Source organism: Lissotriton helveticus, chromosome 4_1 (genome assembly GCF_964261635.1).
Source record: "Lissotriton helveticus chromosome 4_1, aLisHel1.1, whole genome shotgun sequence".
Taxonomy (NCBI): domain Eukaryota; kingdom Metazoa; phylum Chordata; class Amphibia; order Caudata; family Salamandridae; genus Lissotriton; species Lissotriton helveticus.
The window spans coordinates 1,214,840,149-1,214,858,876 of record NC_136063.1 but is presented as its reverse complement, the minus strand read 5'-3'; the positions used below and the strand labels follow the sequence as shown (position 1 = coordinate 1,214,858,876).

General features: G+C 46.7%; 1 protein-coding gene across 4 annotated transcripts in view; it reads right to left on the bottom strand.

The window, feature by feature from the left end:
- Positions 1-18,728, bottom strand: part of ANKS6 (ankyrin repeat and sterile alpha motif domain containing 6) — a 381,649-nt gene that overhangs the window by 286,529 nt on the left and 76,392 nt on the right. For 3 of the 4 annotated variants that reach the window (XM_078687780.1, XM_078687781.1, XM_078687783.1), the window contains exon 7: positions 18,443-18,653. In XM_078687780.1, coding sequence (XP_078543906.1) covers positions 18,443-18,653 — 211 coding nt within the window. The remainder of the gene's footprint in view (positions 1-18,442; positions 18,654-18,728) is intronic. The other variant, XM_078687782.1, reaches the window with a different exon arrangement.

The window sequence follows — 18,728 nt, the reverse complement described above, 5'->3', positions numbered from 1 at the left end:
GGGATGTTGGGTGGTTAGATGGGGGGGTCTGCTTTTCGGGGTTTGTGGGGTTTGGGGTCCTGTTTTCTGGGGGGCACGTGGTCTTTGTGAATTTTGCAACTGTGGGGTCTGGGGCGCGGGCTGGGAGTCGGGAAGTGTGGGGTTGGGTACATTGTGATAATGGCTGATATTCCTCACTCAGCGCCCTCTGGCGCTTCCATGCGTGTTCTTAGCTGGAATGTACGGGGTCTATTGGACAAGATTAAACGGGGGGCGGTGCTTCGCTGGGCTAAGAGGGACATGGCGGATGTGCTCCTTCTTCAAGAGACACACATGCTAGGTACAAAGGCCCTGAGTCTGCAGCGCTTTGGCTTTCATCAGGTGTTCCATGCCGGATTTACTAGGGGCTCCAGGGGAGCGGCCGTTCTTATTCATAGACGGCTGGCATACGTTCATGAGCGTCAATGGCTTGACCCCCAGGGACGATTTGTATTTGTACAAGGGAAGGTGGGTGCGGAGCCTGTTGTGTTTGGCTGTGTATATGCCCCCCCCCCCTGCAGTGGGCCTTAGCTGAACGATTGTTTGCCTTGTGGACTGAACTCCCCCACTCCATGGCCGTGATTGGTGGTGACTGGAATGATGTGCTGGACGTGGCTTTGGACCGGCAGAGGAGACCTGGAGTGGCACTTGTGTCCTCCCCTACACGGTTGGGGGCTATGGTTGATGGTCTGGGTTGGGTGGATGTGTGGAGACATTTGCATGCGGAGCGGCGAGAATACACCTATGTTTCGGCTGTCCATGGCTCCCTCTCGCGCTTGGATTGTGTGTTTGTTCCGAGGGCTTTCCTTGACAGAGTGAAGGGAGCAGCGATTCGGCCTCGCGGGCTCTCTGATCATTCCCCGGTGGCAGTTCAAATTGACTTGTGCAAAGCACGCCCCCCTTTCAGATGGCGAATGTCCGCGTGGCATCTGCAGCGCCCTGATTACTCCCAACATCTACGTAGCGCGATCGCCCACTATTGGCAGGACAACCTTACTGGGGGGATGGATGCAGTGACCGTCTGGGAGGCTATGAAGCCCACCCTGCGGGGAATAGATATTGCTTGGTGTGCGTCTGCTCGCCGGACTCGGCTGGAAAGCATTGTTGCAGCTGCAGAGCGGGTGGAGGAGCTTGAGGCTCGACACAGCGAGGCACCCGATGATATGGCGCTGCGACTACTCCTGCAGGCACAGCAGTCTTACTCCTCGGTCTTATTAGACGAGGCTCGTCAGGCGTGGTTGGCCACCCGTAGCCGGGTGTACCAGTGGGGTGACAAATCTTGCACTATGCTCCATAGGCTTTGCCAACAGACCCTGCAGCCTCTTACACTGCCGGGCCTTGTTGATGGTGCGGGAGTGGCGATCACAGACCCGGCAACTCTTGCAACGAGTTTTGCGCGCTATTATGGGCATCAATATGCCACCCGGGAGACCCTCCCCCCCGCCGCTATTGCTGATTATATTGCGTCGGTTCCCCCATCTGCTGTGCCCGATGAGGTGCGCGATGCCCTGGACCTTCCCCTGACGGCTGAGGAGCTGGGTGACGCGCTGGGTCAACTGAATGTGGGCAAGGCGCCGGGGCCGAGCGGATTCCCCAGCGAATTCTATAAGAAGTTCCATCTGCAGCTCGGGCCGCATTACATGCGGGCCCTGGAACAGGCGCGAGAACATGGCCGCCTCCCACCGGATTGGCGCCATGCCGAAATCGTGGTGTTCCTGAAGCCGGGTAGGCCCCCTGATCGCCTTGAATCTTATCGCCCCATATCCCTTATTAATTTCGAGGCCAAGCTCCTGGCCAAGGCGCTGGCGAACCGCTTGCTTCCCCACATCTCAGCCCTTGTCCACCCAGATCAGGCAGGCTTTATGCCGCGCCGGGCAACGAGACACAATATACGGCGGGCGCAGGCCGCGATACAAGCGATTGCGTCTTCGGAGGATCCGGCGGCGCTACTGCTGGCTGATATCGATAGTGCCTTTGATTCGGTCAGCTGGACCTTTCTTTTTACCCAGCTGCCACTGCTGAACCTCGGCCCGGTCTTCCTTTCCTATGTCAGGTTGCTTTACACCGAGATCACAGCCTCGGTGCGTATCTCAGGGGCGGCATCAGCTCGTTTCCCAGTGTCCAGGGGCACGCGTCAAGGCTGTCCGCTCTCCCCTTACCTCTTCGCGCTGGCCATGGAGCCACTGGCCGCCAGGGTGCGCCGCGATGCGCTCTACCGTGGCTTCGTCTGTGGTGCGGATCACTCGGACCGCATAGCTTTATATGCGGATGATGTGTTATTTTTCATGACCAACCTGCAGCGTACGGGTCCTCGTGTCCTGGAACTGATGCAGGAGTTTGGTCAGGCGTCGGGGCTTTTCCTTAACCCGCGCAAGTCAACCTTGTGGGTGCTGGGGGGTGACACAGTGGCCTGCCCTTGGGCTGCATCCCTTCAGATGGCTGTGGAGGGGGTGAAATACCTGGGTGTCTTCCTCTCTGCCTCGCCCGCAGTGGCGTGGGACCGGAACATCCAGCCAGTGTGGGATCGGGTCCAACTGGACGTCAAGACGTGGACGCGCATGCCTCTTAATATCTACGGCCGATCGGCCATCTTTAAGATGGTGGCCTTGCCCCGTCTCCTTTACCAACTGCAGAATCATCCCTTCCAGGTTGACCCACAGTGGTTCCGTACGGTTGACTCTGTGCTGGGCCGGTTTCTGTGGGCTGGAGGTGCCTCCAGAGTAGCGCTGCGCACATGCTTCCTCTCTACGTACTGCGGCGGCTTGGCGTCCGCGGATATTTTGTCTTACTATCAGGCCTCCCATCTCCTTGTGCTTAACGAGTGGTGGTATGGGGACCGTAGTGATCCGTCCTATGCACTGGAGCATTCTCTGATGGATGGCGCCTCCCTTCACACCTTGTTGTATTCGGCCGGGCGGAGGCGACTACTTCCGCAGGTCACCCAGGTGGTCTTCGCGGTTTGGCGGCGGGCCCTGCACCGTATGGGCTGGTGGGGTCGACTGACGGCTGAAACCCCGTTGTGGCGTAATGGCCTATTGCCGGCGCTGGCGTCTCTGTCCGGCTTTGCCGGCTGGGATGCGATCGGGATCTCGTCCCTCGGCCAGGTCCTCTCTGGTACTACCCTAAAATCCTTTCAGGACCTCAGTTCTGAATTTAGCATGCCCAGGACCCAGTTCTTCCGCTACCTTCAATTTCGTCACGCTCTTACTCCTAGCCTGGTGGGCCTGGAGCAGCTCCCTGACTTTAGTCCCATCGAGGCAAAACTTTTTATGGGAGACCTGGGTGACAAGAAGGTCTCTCAGATATACAGTTCTCTGGTCACTCACTGTTCCCCTTCGCTCTCGGCGCTGAGGGCCTCTTGGGAGGGTGATGTTGGTCCCCTGGATGACGACGACTGGCGCGAGGCCCTTGAATCTCCCCGTGGTGCTGCTATAGCTATCCGCCTCCGCTTCATCCAGTTCAAATACCTCCACCGGGCTTACTATACTAGACACCGCCTATGGCGGGCGGGCCTTATCGCGACTCCGGAGTGCCTGAGGTGTGGTTCTGAAGAGGGCACCCTTTTTCATACTGTGTGGTCCTGTGAGAGACTGACTCGATTCTGGGCTGGGGTTTGGGACTGCCTGTCCGAGGTGTTGGGATGGGACCTGCCCCGTACCCCTAGGCTGGGCCTTCTTCATGTTCTGGAAAACGTTGGGGGCAATATTTACAAACGCCATTTGTTGTTGCTGGGGCTAGTGGTGGCGAAGAGAGATTTGGCGCAGGCCTGGAAGAGCGAGCGCGCCCCCCCACTCGGGGCCTGGAGGGCAGGCCTGGACTTCCTCATGGGTCTGGAGCAGCCTGTTTTCGAAGCCCGGGGGTGTCCCCGCAAACATTACAAAATCTGGAAACAGTGGGCGGATTACAGGGGCCTGCTTCTTGACCCCCCCGTGGATATTGATGATGCATTACCGCTGGATGTGGACCCCGCACTCTAGGCTGCTGGCCGGCTCCACCTTGTAGGTCATCTCCTGTTGCTGGACTGTGATCACGTGCACTGGGTTAGGGTGGGATAAGGGGTGGGTAGCTGCGGGCGGGGTGGGTTGGCGTTTTTGGGGTTGGGTGGGTGAGGTAGTTCGTTATCTTTCAGTCTATAACGCTGGGTTCAATGCTGTACTAATGCTGTGTCTTTCTATCTGTCGTTGACAGTCTCCTCCTGACTGTGGAGGGCTGTACTGAAACTTGCTTGAACTCATAATAAAATTGGTTTTGAAAAGAAAAAAAAACATCATATGGCTCAGAAATCATATCAATGTTTTTACAGTATTATTTTATACTATTGCTTTTAATGTATGCACTTTACTTAACTATAAGTATTGCAATAATATCGATCCATTTCTCATGTATGAGAAAAGAGACTGATCAATAAATAACACCTTTTTATTGAACACGCCCGTCTCTTCCTTTTCTCTACATTCTGATGAGACTAAGAATGCACGTACTGACTGAGTAAAATAATTGCCTTGTGCTCACACGACTCTCGAGATTGACTCTTGATTAGGGGAGAGCAAAGTTGTCATGTTCTATGGTTGTCAGAAACTAAATCCCTTCTTGTCTAATCAGGGAAGTTAATTCCTCCTTGAACATTCGAGAAAGTTTCTAGCGAACTCTGAGCTTAGCTGGCAAACCCAAAAATTAAGTCTAGTATCGACAGTAGTAGACCTAGTTAACGTCTGGCCTAGGCCTTTACTGCTGTAGGTACTATTGCAATGCGCAGAGCCTATTGGGAAAATAGGAGCTACACTACATGGCGCCCAACGTGTTTGGAAAGGGCGATAAAACTAACGTAAGACATTTAGAGTAACTCAGTCGTGCTTTCTCACTCAGACCCCTTTTCCCAAATACTCCAAAGACGTCTGGAGTGGGTGAAAGGTTATATCCTCCAAAACCTCGCAGGAGGGAACTCCTATGTATGGTTCTTGGTCAAGTCAACGTTGAAGGATAAACAGTTCCAAAACATTGTGCATCTAATCTTCGTTTCCATAAAGAAACCTGATCTGCAAACAAACATAATACCATCCTGTCTGTAAAATGGGAGACAGTGATGAAGAAAGAGAGGCAGTTAGATTAGCTACTGAACTCGCAGATGCTGATGCTACCATGCAAGCAGCAGACCCGAATATAACTCATTCCGGTCATTAAAAGGAGATCTATAACCTTAAAACTTATAGAAAATGGACTGACACCTAGAGGTGGCACAGTCATATTCGTAATTGAGGCACACGAATATCGGCAGACAGAGGTATACTATTCATGGATACATTTTCCAGCAGCAAATGCTGTAACAAAGTACTTCCACTATTACAAAGTAGAGGAACCTCCTGAAACATACACTCCTTTCGAGGAGGTGGAAGTACCACTCAAATTCCAAGAGCATTTGCTCTTATTTGATGGCGCCCTAATACATAACAATCACATTACAAGGCTCGGTCCTTTAGGAAGACCAGGAGCAACGTGGCCGGTCTTAGCCGGATACACACCGCATCCAGACATCGATAGAATGCCTGCAGCAGAGCTGTTAATACAGCTAAAACAACTACTAAAAATTCATAGACAATTAGTTCAGTATGTAATGCGGACTTCAACAATTCAGCCAGCGATTAAACTTCCACAGCTGACCCCTCACCAGGGGAACACAAATAAAATCACACCACAGAACATCCAATCCTGCCTAGGTAAAGTTCCAGCTAAACGGGAACAAATACCATTCTGGTTGGCACAGAAAATCACCCAAATAGAGGCGGTGTTTCCTGACACCACCCCGCTGGAAAAACACAGGATTCTGACTATATGTCTCCCAATGGGAATCGCACCACACATTGAGGACTGTGACACTTGGGGTACAGTCTTTGCTTCCATCTATACAAAAACGCACGGTGTCCCATCCATTTCGGTAATACCAGATGTGCTAAAACAAATTCAAGATGAATACGGTCCAGAACCTGCTTTAACCCTTGGTATGAAATTACTAAAAGACTTCAAGCAGGTCTCGGCTATATTATTAGCCAACATAAAAGGTGAAGCAGCAAACGTGGCGATCCGCCAGAGGTTAAAAGAGACAGATATAGCAGACCAACCAGCTGAAATTGCCAGAATCATAGAAAAATCCTATGAGGAACTAGGCAGAGATAGTCTAGGTGGAATACCAGTAAAACCGCAACTGACTACAAGTCCAGAAAAAATATTTTTTAATAATAATAATTCCCCAAAAAAGAACTGGGATGGAAACAAACAATCCAATCCTAAAGAAAAGAAATTCCAGTCCCGAGGAAGGTCTCCTAGGCGAAGAGAGAAATCTCCAAACCAAAGACAGAGGTCACCGCAGAGTGACCCCTCTGGGAATAGATATAACCTTAGAAATAGGGATAATATTAAAAAACCTGATAGATATCAAGACATTGATACACGTCCCTCTCAATCTTTTCAGACTTCCTCGCAGAAATCGGAAAGAAGAGGACGATCAGAAGAGCACGCCAAGTCCAAAGACAAGGAACCTGCTCAGCTAAAAAAGAAATTACAATTTCCAAAAAAGAAGGTAGCCAGTATCAAGGTAGTTAAAAATGCCGAGAATACTGAGGACACAACTGAAAAACGGAGAATGGGCTCAGACAATGCTAGACAGCGCAGCAGAGGTGAGCATAGCTCGCAAAGTCCTTATGAATCATCTGGAGACAGTGGACACGAATGAATACCTTCAAGTGGAAACTGCAGACACCAGAGTTAGCAAGCCCCACAAGATATACGAGATAACATTACGTATAGAGGGAGATAAGACTAGGAAAATAAGGGGACTATTTTGGGATAACCTCTCAAAGGGTTATGACATCCTTCTAGCTGAAAAAGACTGGCCACCAGAGTTTGTCAGGGAGTGCCCTCATGGCGAAGAAGTAATTATGCCTGCCTTCTCGAATCAAATACCGATTCATAAAAAATACACACTTGCTAGAAAGTGGGCAGTGGCCTTAGCACCTGCTTTATATAAAAATCATGTAGGATGGGATGAGGATTCTCCTCCTCACAAAATCCAGTTAAAATCACAACCTACTGCACAAAGGCAGTACCCAATTAAGCAAGAAGCTAAAAAACAAGTAAATGAAATACTAGATCAGCTAGAATACCAGGGGGTGATTGAAACTTGCACCTCACAAATGAACAATCCTTTGTTTCCGGTCTCCAAACCAGACAATTCATATCGTCTAATTTTGGATTACCGACACCTTAACACATGTTGCAAAACCTTTGCAGTGCAAAACTCACACAGTGCTGCACTAATGAATAACAGTGCGCAAAAAATACAAAACAACCTTGGACATCTCCAATGGATTCTTTTGTCAAAACATAGCACCAGAGAGCAGATATTTAACTGCATTCTCAGTAAATGGCACTCAAAAACAATTCTGTTGGTTAGCCCAGGGGTACAAGAACAGCCCAGGGGTATTCTCAGCGAGAGTAACAGAATTACTACAACTATATGATGATGAAGCATTATCTTATGTCGATGACATTTACTTAACAGATGATGACTTGGATACTCACTTGAAAAGAGTGAACACCATAATACTTGGGTTCGCTGCAGAGGGTTACAAATTTAACTTCAAAAAGTCCAGAATTGCCCATCTGACAGTCCTATTCTTAGGATATGAGTTATCAAGTGAAGGCAAAAGCCTGGCAGACAATTTCCTAGAGAAATGTGCCGTAATCCAAGCTCCTAAAACACTAAAAAACCTACAGTCAATTCTAGGCTTCCTAAATTTCGGAAGAACATACATTGCAAATTACGCAGAAAGGGTCAAACCCCTTTATGATCTAATTAAACCAGACTTTAAAAGATCCAATTGGACTCAAACACACACAGAAATTTTGAGATCCTTACAAACAGACATGCTAATTAAAACAAAATTAGAAACACGTGATAACACACGCAATCTTGTGATCCGAGTCATCCCAGGGAGATGCGGATTTACATACCTGACCTCTAATGAGGGAGAAAAGGTACCAATTGCATTCAAATCACACTTGTATACCAGAAGCTGAACAGAAATTCAGTAATACAGAAAAAATAATTCGTGCAGTTCAAACCGCAATAGCTAGAGAAAAAGACATAGCTGACGGTAGACATATCACAGTCAGAACAGCAGAATCAGCCTTTGAGGCACTAACAACACCTTGTAATTTACCAACAACAACATTGAATCCGGAATGGATACAATGGGTGAATTCAATCACAACGGACAAAGTATACTACTACTTTGATCCAGAACTTGAAGAATTAAAAAATCTAAAATATGAAAAGACGTATCCTCTGCCAATCGACATTCTGCCTCTACGACATTACGCCTGTGTAATCTATACAGACGGACATGCTCAACCCTCCGTTTGGGGAGAACAAGCATACAACCCCACATGTGAGATTACAAAAGAAGTGTGGCGCGGAGGTAAACTAAGACCTCTATTAACAAAATCACACTCAGTAGAAACTAATTCAGAACTACAAACTGAAATAATAGCTTTGAAAATGGCGCTAGATAATGCGGATCGCGAATTCCCGACACTTATAGTGTCAGATTCATATTACTGCGTCAAAGCATATAACAAGGATTTGCAGACATGGATTCAGAACGGTTACAAAGATGACACAGATGCACCAATAAAGCAGAAACTGCTCTGGGAACAAGTAGCTCTTTTGAAAAAAGAACTACCAAAGACTCACGTGACACACTCACTGAGTCATCAGCGTGATGGCGTTCACGTTGTGGGGAATTCATTGGCTGAAGCAGCCGCAGCGGCAGCCACTAAACCGGCTCCCGTAGATCGAAAAAAGCGTACATTAAAATACATTGACGGTGAAACAATGCTGGCAGTGAAAACGTCATCAAAAGGCGATTGCTCAGCGTTACCGATCAACTATCCACTCAATTATACATACATAATCGATGCAAACTCCGTCCCTTTTGCTCGAATCCCTGGAGTGGGGGATAGAGTGATTCCAAACATGGACAGGAGAAGCTTGTTAATCGCAGACGCACACATGGGCGAGGGTCTCAGACACCTCAAACTGAAAAATTCTCTGGAAGAATTACAATCACGGTACTGGTGGCCAGGCATGAGCCTGCACTACACCATGTTTGTAAAAAACTGCCCAAACTGCAACAGAGATCGCAGTGGGGAGAGAAACAGTTTAATACCTCGTCGTATCAAGGCAGATAATATTACCAGTAAAAAGAATGGCTTGCGATTAACATATACAGGCTAGTTTCCACTTATAATGTAGATCCTCAGCACTCGGCTGACGTCCGGACTGTTATACAAAGATTTGCGAGTCTAAATGGCATATACGCTAAGAGCATGTTACGTTTGACCATTGTTTTCACTCAGGCATACCAGCCTGGGGGGAAACATGGCCAAATGAGCACAGCCCAGCGGGAATCTTCTCACTTCCTTCCTGAGGGTACGGGATGGTGTAAAGAAAAAACCAAGGCAGAAAGCAATCTATAATAGAAAGGATATTAGGTTCGGGAGCTGGGTGGGTCAAACATCTAATAAGTGTCCAACGTAGTCTAAATAACTTGCCAAGAAATTCTCTGAAGGGATTCAGTCCGTACGAATTATTATTCGGAACTAGGATGTTGATCTCTGACCTTGATAGTCAGACTTCAGTGGTAATAGAAAAAACCTTTGATGTCAAAGACCGTTTGGCTATTTTGCAGGACTTAAACAAAACAAGAAAAGACCTGAGCAACATACAGTTGAAACAACAGCCAACAACCACTGAAGAATCACCACCTGTCCCAGCAAGACCTGTCTGGATTCCAAAAGTCGGGGATCTAGTCAGGGAGAAGATCGCGGTAAAGAAGGAATTTGGGCCTTCTTACAGAAAAGCAGTTCCTGTCTTGTCTGTCAACGGGACAAGATCAGTTGTACTACTGCCACTTGCTGGTAAAAAGGAGAACCGAGTTGTATCCATCGACCTGGTAAAACCACAACATGTGGCCGATAACAAACAGTAGGCCAAGTGGACTCCCAATAAGTAGCAGAACACCAAGGTTTGCTACCAGCACAGAGGTCCTAACAAAAAGGCTCATCACATTCGAAACGCCTAAAGAAGAACAAGAAGGACTATGCAACAATGCAATAGAACTCAGACCTCTTAAAACCCAAATAAAGACATTTAGCAGAGACACACCAATCTACAATGAAGTGCCGAGTGACAATGCAAGAAACAAAAATCCTGAAGCAATTGGAACAATTGAACTGCATCCGGGTACTTCATCAACTTCGATGATTCCTCTGAAAGCCTCAGTGAATCAAAGACGCAGCCATCATCAAAATCCTTTAAAGACAAAGCTAAGGAACTTTTGAAACATCTGAAAGAAACATATCTGGTTTCTCCATGGATTGAATTTTGGGTGGGTTTTGGTGCATTTATCCTCATACTTTGGCTCATCATGGTATTTACTTTGGGACGCTTCATTGAGGGAAAATATGCTAAAATGGACACAGCAAGTCAGAACATCAACTTGATCCTCAAACCACACACATCTTCACACGTCGAGAAAAGAGAACTCTCTTCAGAACTTTCTTCAGCCAACTTCACAGCCAATCCGATACCTGGTGGGGTAGCCTGGGACAACACTGACTATGAAATTTATGGTCCGGTCGAGATCCTGAAATATCCACACCAAATCAAGATCTCCTTGAGTGACTTTGCAAAACCAAACTCATTTGCTGATGATTTGGACTTCGAAAGCATCAACAATATGATGTCTGACTTAGTAATGTCTGCTAAATTTACAAAACATGATTATTTGCAAGGTTCTACAAATTATGATAGTATGTATTGCTATAACCACTATGGTAACCATTTTTTGCATAAATCGGCACAACCTAGAAATGTTTTAAATTATAATCAATGGGAACATTGTGCTACACCTCCAAAAGGGAGCTCTAGAACCGTTTATGACAAATATTCATATTTTTCAGGTTTTAACATAAGTAATGCTGAAACATTTTATTTTAAATTGTCAAACAAGACAGGGATGAAAACCATGATAACCAACACAAAATTGATATATTCAGATTCATTCTTCGAAAAAATGAATACTTTTGGATTTGATTATTGGGACAAAAATGTTGATTTGAAAAGTGTTTGGGGTGCAAAAGATTGGCAAGTACAGGGTTTAGAAGCTTTGTTTAGAGCCTGCATGATCCCAGAACAAATGATATTTTTAAATGACACTGTTCAACAAACCACCTGTCTTGGCTTAGCCAAAATCAAAGATTTAAATAAACCGTCTATTCCAAAGCCAATAATGTTTAGCAATAACTCTGATACAGATGAAGAGATAGACGTAAACCATATACTAAACCAAAACAGAACACATCCTGATTGGAAACAATGGTTGATCTGGCCCACAGATACAAATTACTGTCAAGATAGATTCCTGAATAAAACACAGGGTTTCAAAATGACCAGGCCAGACCCTAGATATCCCCAAAGACATCACCCAGGGATAATAACAACCTACAGTGTGGGCAAATTATGCCTTCAATGGCTACAAACCTCCACACTGCCTGAAATTAAGCAACACCTAACTTTACTTACTGATGGTGCTGACTTGCGTGATTTCATACTGGGACCACGCAAACAGCGTCAAAAGCGTTTCATAGCAGCCTCTGTATATGTAGCATACAATGAGGCCTGGAAGGTTACTCAAATTGAGACAGCAGAAAGAATACGGGAAATTGACCGTATCAATTTGGAAAAATCACTTTCTGTAGTGGACAATGGGTTAATGACTCTGTCCTCCAGAATTTTTTCATTGGACAGCATTGTGTCGTCAGCAATCGATATATTATCGCAAGACTTACTGTTATTACAACATGGTCAGTCACAATTGCGTTCTATTGTACAGCTTGGCTGGACGTTACAAAATCTGCGTTCAGGCTATGTGCCTTGGCGTTTAATCAACACAACGTCACTATTCCAAATCTTTAACCTTACTGATAGACAAATCGGTATGGCGCAAAAGGGTGCTGATTATACAATCTTGAGCATTGAAAAACTAGAAAGATTACCGCAGAACGACCTGTCAGTGAATGGATAATCCACGGAATCATAAATATTCCAATCTCAACCTTCAGGTTTCAATACTGCCAAAAATATATACAGGCTGGCATGTACGAGAAATTGGGAAAGGGGTACCTTAAAACAACTTGGAACCTGCCCTATTCACATGCATGTGTCAGTAATAAAGGACAGAAAGTGTTTCTTAGTGGCAACAATTGTGCTATGTCACTAAGCGGCACGCTTCTGTGTAACGGAATTAGTTTGCATGGAGCCTGTGAAGGGAATTCATACAACCTTTCATGTCACCAGCAAGGCGCACCTGCAACTGAAATAGAACCATTCTTTCAAAGACTCTATAATGGGAGTTACATTCTTATTGTAGACCGCAGATGTTGCAGTCTTATGCCCGGGACTCCTTATCTAGTAACTACAACGGCGACGGTCAAGTGCTGTGGACGTTCTTTATTCCCCAGCTCCTTTCCAGACAGGGAGGCAAGGGCATGGCCCAATTTGAAAATTACTTCTATTCGAATAGATACTTTAAGCAGAATGAAAACAGTGCTTCTTCAGACGCCTACAAGGCTCACGTCATCAAAAGAAACGTATGATCTACAAGTCGCAAGGACGACTGCAGAGATACATACATTATTATCAACTAATTCCCCCGTACATTTCGCGGAAATCCTAAGCGAAATCTTAAATATTTCTGATACCACTGGGGTCTCAAAGGTATTTAAGACAGTATTTTCGATGGCATTAACACCATTCAAAGCCATACTGGGTATTTTTCCAGATTTCGTCCATTCGATTTTTGGCGGACTTCCCCTGATCCTGGGACTGATTGCAGGAATCCTATTCCTAGTCCTTATTTTTCGTTATGGCAACCCATGTCACAGATCAAACTCTCGCGACAATGGAAGATACGATCCTAGCCATTGGATACCGGGACCGGATATCAAAAATCCTGGGACTCTCCCGGCTTAGAGACCTGAACATGACTTGGTTGCTATCATTTCGACCAATGTGGCAAAGGTGTGTTTTACCTGTACTAAGGTGTCTGCTATGCGGAGAAGAATGCGTGTTAGACACCTGTCTGACGCTACAATCGGATACGCCAGTGGATGCAGATACACTGTTGGTTCCTACCAAGGTTCACGCTTTGTGCTGCCCTCAAAGGCTGCCAATCCTGATGACGGCATTCCTGGAATCTTCACCACTACGATTGAAGAGTAGTGAAGTTCAAGGTGAAAGCAGCATCGAACAGGTACAACCTTCTGTCAGCAATGCGAATCAGAATGTCAATGGAGACAATCATGCGCACGAATGCATGGTTACCCCTATTTCCGACTTAGTGGAACTTTCCCATGAAGCTGTTGACAGTTTTTTCGAAAGCCTGAATGATATGATGTTCTCTCCAGAACAGAAATAGAGACTTTTGAGTAAACTCGCACACGGCGTTCCCTGAATTCGGCCTTCAACTTTAAAAATAAAGTCACATGAACAATTTCACTCCAGCTCACGGACAGCAATATTTTTCAGCAAGCCCCTTAAAATATTTTTCTACATATTTTTTTCCGGGACACTGATCTTCTGCTTAAAGTAAGAAACTATTCCTAGAGAACTAAAATTTCTATTTTTAGATACTTTATAGACTTTAGCTGCTCGCTGGGATGTTCACGAATATTTTATTATGTGATGAAATGGTCTCGAACTTCCTTTCTGTATAGCCATATTAAGAGCCATTTCATGTGTATTTCTCATATACCAATAAGCAATAATGCATAAAAATGCGTGTTTACTTTTGCATTTAATTCATAGCTTAAGTGCATACAATATATATGACTGCAATTTTTCAGTATATTTGAAAATTTCGAAATGCATTTATGTATTTTGGGGTGGAAAGGTATACACTATACTCTATAGTATGTTGTACTATGTTATACTATGCATAGATTAGTAGATATGACCATAGTTAGCGTGGAGTGGGTGTCGTGTATTTCTATAGGTTCTGAATCGATCCCCCTATTCCTGACCCTATTCTGGTTAAACTAACTATCAAGTTAACTAACAGTCAGCCCATGAGGCAAGAAAACCCCCATGATGCAGATACCGTTATCTGACGCAGTCACACTACGGCACAGGAACGTGTTATCTGATTAGGTCATAACGCTTGAGATCTAATTAGACAAGCGACATTCCTCCAGCCCCTGATAAGGCATACGACGTTCTCATAACAAATCAAACCTATGACAACCTGGAAAATCCGTGCGGCCATTGTTTTGATTTCACAGAGAACTTTAGTAAAGAATGTGCTAACGAGCAAATCGTATGACATCTTTATTGACGTATCTATGTCCATCCTTACGTCAATCTCGGCACCTTTAAGGTATAAATATTGCCGACCTTGCCCTATGCAAACACACGCGTGGTGACAAGACGGAGCAGCCCTACTTGCCGAAGCCGAGAGCAGAAGCAGACCCCGCTGGCAGCAGCCCCGCCTTCCTGACGCGCTGAGAGACGCGCTGCTATTTCAAGCCGAGAGACCCAGCACCGGCGCTTTCGGGCAGCCCTCGCAGGCAGCCTGGAATATCGAGAGCAGAGAAAGAGATACTATTCCTCATCCATCCTAAATTCCAGGTACAGAACTGAATAACCCCTCACAGAGAATTCTTTAGTTATTCACTTGGCAAAAACAAACTTAACTTAAACTGTAACTTTCTATTCCCGCCCACGCATTAGACTTAGGTCAGGTACACGGGGTAGGCGTATTTAGAAACACCAGTTGAGTACGTTTAGTCAAATGTATATGTGTATGTAAATATATTTTAATCATTTTAAACATCATATGGCTCAGAAACCATATCAATGTTTTTACAGTATTATTTTATACTATTGCTTTTAATGTATGCACTTTACTTAACTATAAGTATTGCAATAATATCGATCCATTTCTCATGTATGAGAAAAGAGACTGATCAATAAATAACACCTTTTTATTGAACACGCCCGTCTCTTCCTTTTCTCTACATTCTGATGAGACTAAGAATGCACGTACTGACTGAGTAAAATAATTGCCTTGTGCTCACACGACTCTCGAGATTGACTCTTGATTAGGGGAGAGCAAAGTTGTCATGTTCTATGGTTGTCAGAAACTAAATCCCTTCTTGTCTAATCAGGGAAGTTAATTCCTCCTTGAACATTCGAGAAAGTTTCTAGCGAACTCTGAGCTTAGCTGGCAAACCCAAAAATTAAGTCTAGTATCGACAGTAGTAGACCTAGTTAACGTCTGGCCTAGGCCTTTACTGCTGTAGGTACTATTCCAATGCGCAGAGCCTATTGGGAAAATAGGAGCTACACTACACTCTCGGGCTCCTCTCCGATGTCCTCGCCTACGCCTCCTGGGATGCTTCCTGACTGCCGTCCAAGCCCATCACCTCCAACCACCCTCAGCGTCCGCAGGGCTCTTGAAAAAGTGGGATTTCTTGCCATGGATGACTTTCAGACGGGCGGGGAAGAGTAACGCGTATTTCAGTTGTGCGCTTCTCAGTTTCTTCTTCACCTCCATGTAGGAGGCCCGTTGTTTTTGCACCATGTTCGTGTAATCCGGGTAGAGCGACACCCTCTGATTCTCGAAATTAATGTTGGCTTTCTCACGAGCTTTCCTCAGGAGGACCTCCCGGTCCCGGAAATTAAGGATGCGGACAATGAGAGGGCGCGGAGGGCGCCCCGGCCTAGGCTGTCCCGTCGGGACCCTGTGCGCCCTTTCCACACAGAAGTACGGGGATAGTTTGTCCGCCGCTACGTGATCTCTGAACCACTGCTCCATGAACTCGCATTTTTCTGGCAGGCCAATCACCCTTATATTGTTCCTCCGATTACGTCCTTCCGCGTCCTCGACTCTTTCCATCAGCGCAGCGACCTGCCCCTGTATGTCCTGGAGTGACTTGCTATGTTCAGCCACCGTAGGCGCTAGGTCAGTGAGTGTTAGCCCGTGATCCTTAACTTTGTCCGCCAGCTTGCCGTGGTCAGCTTTTAGGAGGGATAGGTTAGTGGTGAGGGTCCCCAGCTGCTGCTCCAGCGCTTGTCGGGAGTCTCGAATTTCCTGGAGTATAAGGTCCAGTTTGTCCGGCTGTTGGGTACTCGAACTCGGTGGGTCAGCCAGGCCAGGGCCACCCCCGCTCGCTCCAGCCCCCATCTGCGGGCCGGGTCCTGTCGGCTCCCCTGGGCCTTCCACGTTCCTCTGGCCCTTTCGAACCATGTTGCACCTGGCCTGTAAAGTTTGTCCGTCCTGTAGGTGTGCCGGCCTCCCGGGCTCCGCAGCCCACAGAGTGTGCCCCTGTCTCTCTGTGTGTCAGCTCCGGCAGTCCCGCTCCGAGCCCCCAGGCGGGGGATGGGCCGACCAGCAGGAGGGTTCGGTGCAAAGTAGAGTCGGCTCTCCGGGGGTCCGGTCCCCTATCGGAGCCACACTGGGAAGTTCATGCTATAGTGGCTTTTCTCCCGGCGTAGGGTCTGTACAGGGTGAGGATATCAAGCGGGGGCAGCCCCCGGCCACAGCCACCGCCCAAGCCCGGGCTCACTGTTTTTAGCCCGCACCTTACTGACTCTCGGTGCGTGGGCCCCTCTCGACCCCCTGCGGGGCCGGTCCGCCAGCTGCAGGAATATCGAGGGGGGGGACAGGGTCGCGGGAGAGTTGCAGAGTTCCTAGCGCCTCGGGGGCTCACCGCAATCTCGGGCCTCCTCTCCGGCCGCAACAAAATGGCGGCTCTTTCCGGCCCAGCGTCTCACGGCCGGATCACAGGGCCCGGTGTGCCTCTCCCCGTCCCTCTCGCCGCGCCTCGCCGACCCCTCCTCTGTCCGGTGGTGTCCGCGGAGGGTCAGGCGGCCGTCTCCACCGTCCACACGGCGCCGGCTCCGCCTCCGCAAGCCCGGCGCCTTCTCCAATCAGGTCCCAGGATGCACAGGGCCACTGCCAGGTATCCACACCACTCCACCTCCCGGTCTCATAGACCCCCGCCGCAAGTCTCGGCGCGGCTCAGAAGTCTCTCTTTCCGGCGCCCTCTCTCGCCGCCACACAGGATCCCGGACTCCGAGCAGAGTCCTGCGGCAGTTGCGGGCGGTTCAGCAGGGCGATGCCCCCCTCAGATCCGTAGAATCCGGATAAAGCCCGGCCGGGCACGGAGCTCTAATGGAAGCCGTCCGCCATCGTGGCTGTTCGGCCACGCCCCGAACAGACAATATTTCTAATATAATGTTTATGAATTCATAAAAACTTTTTACTTCCTTTATAGAGTCATAGGAAGAGCAGCAAATTAAGTCACACGTCCAGAAACAGAAGGGAGGAGATGTGTAAACTTATAAGAATAAGAAATACTCAAGATCTCTCTAGAATTCTTTAGGAGTACCATGTAAGTATTTTTTAAATAATCATTCTCATTATTATTTCTAACATCTAGTTCATCTTATTTAGTACTATTCTCATTAGGAATGTTGAGAGATACCCCACACAAGGAAATGCAGTCCAACAACAGCCAAAATTAAAACTATCAAAACTACTTTGGAAGTCATGCACATCTTTTCTCTTCTTGTGGATATTTTCACTTCAGATTGGTCTTTCAAAAATTTTAAAAATGAAATTCTTCCTAAATCAGTTACAAAAAATTCAACAGTCACCAGTTCACTGTATCAGGAACTTAATCAGTATCTGATGATTACTCATTTACAGCAGCTCTTTTAAATCTTTAAATAAAAAAGAAAGGCCTATCAAGTAAATCTATTGTGGTTCAATTTTTTTCAATTATGCATATTCAGGAGCTGTGCACTTCTTGTTCGGGTTTCTCTGTCTTGTTGATTTATGTGTTGCACATTCCTCTGAGAATTCTTCAGTGATCACTTCAGGCTCTTCAGTTGCACTTTCTTTGGTTTCTTCAACTACTTTTGAAACCCCAAGTTGCCCTAGGTTGGTATTTATAGTGCCCACTTTGAGGCTTCTGTACAGTTAAAAGCCTCAGACAAATGAAATGTGACCATCTACCAGGAGCTATGTCATACCGGGTCTCTGAACTTGGTGAGACTTCAAAGAGAGCGAAGTCGTATTTTAGAGAGCAACAATGGCTTGCTCAGAAAGTGAACCCTTTGAACAGATGACTTGTTCAAAGGACGAAGACTAATCTATGGAGATTCCAGTTATGCTTAAACACATACCGAGTGCCTTTTGGGAAACATTCGCACCTCTAAAGCGACCTATTTTGCAAGTGTCATATGATCTACATAAACTGCTGTTACGCAAACACCCCAGACATTAACTGAATTCATATTTACCACTATCTTTACTTTTTTCAGTCCAAGCAGATATAACCTCTGGATTTCTCGTGCTCGTTATATCATTCTGTGATGCAGCCCTCATTGTGGAATCCAAAGACACATCAGGTTGTTCTGTGAAAGGTACCAGTCTGTTGGTGGAAAGCCCATGGCGCAAGGTTTGGGTCAGCTTTAGCTTGCGGAATCGATTTGACATTCTGTTCCACCATGACTAGGGAGTCAATAAGAGCAAATCAGTTTAAGTTCAAATCACGCCACGCCAGCTATACACAAACATTAAAAAACT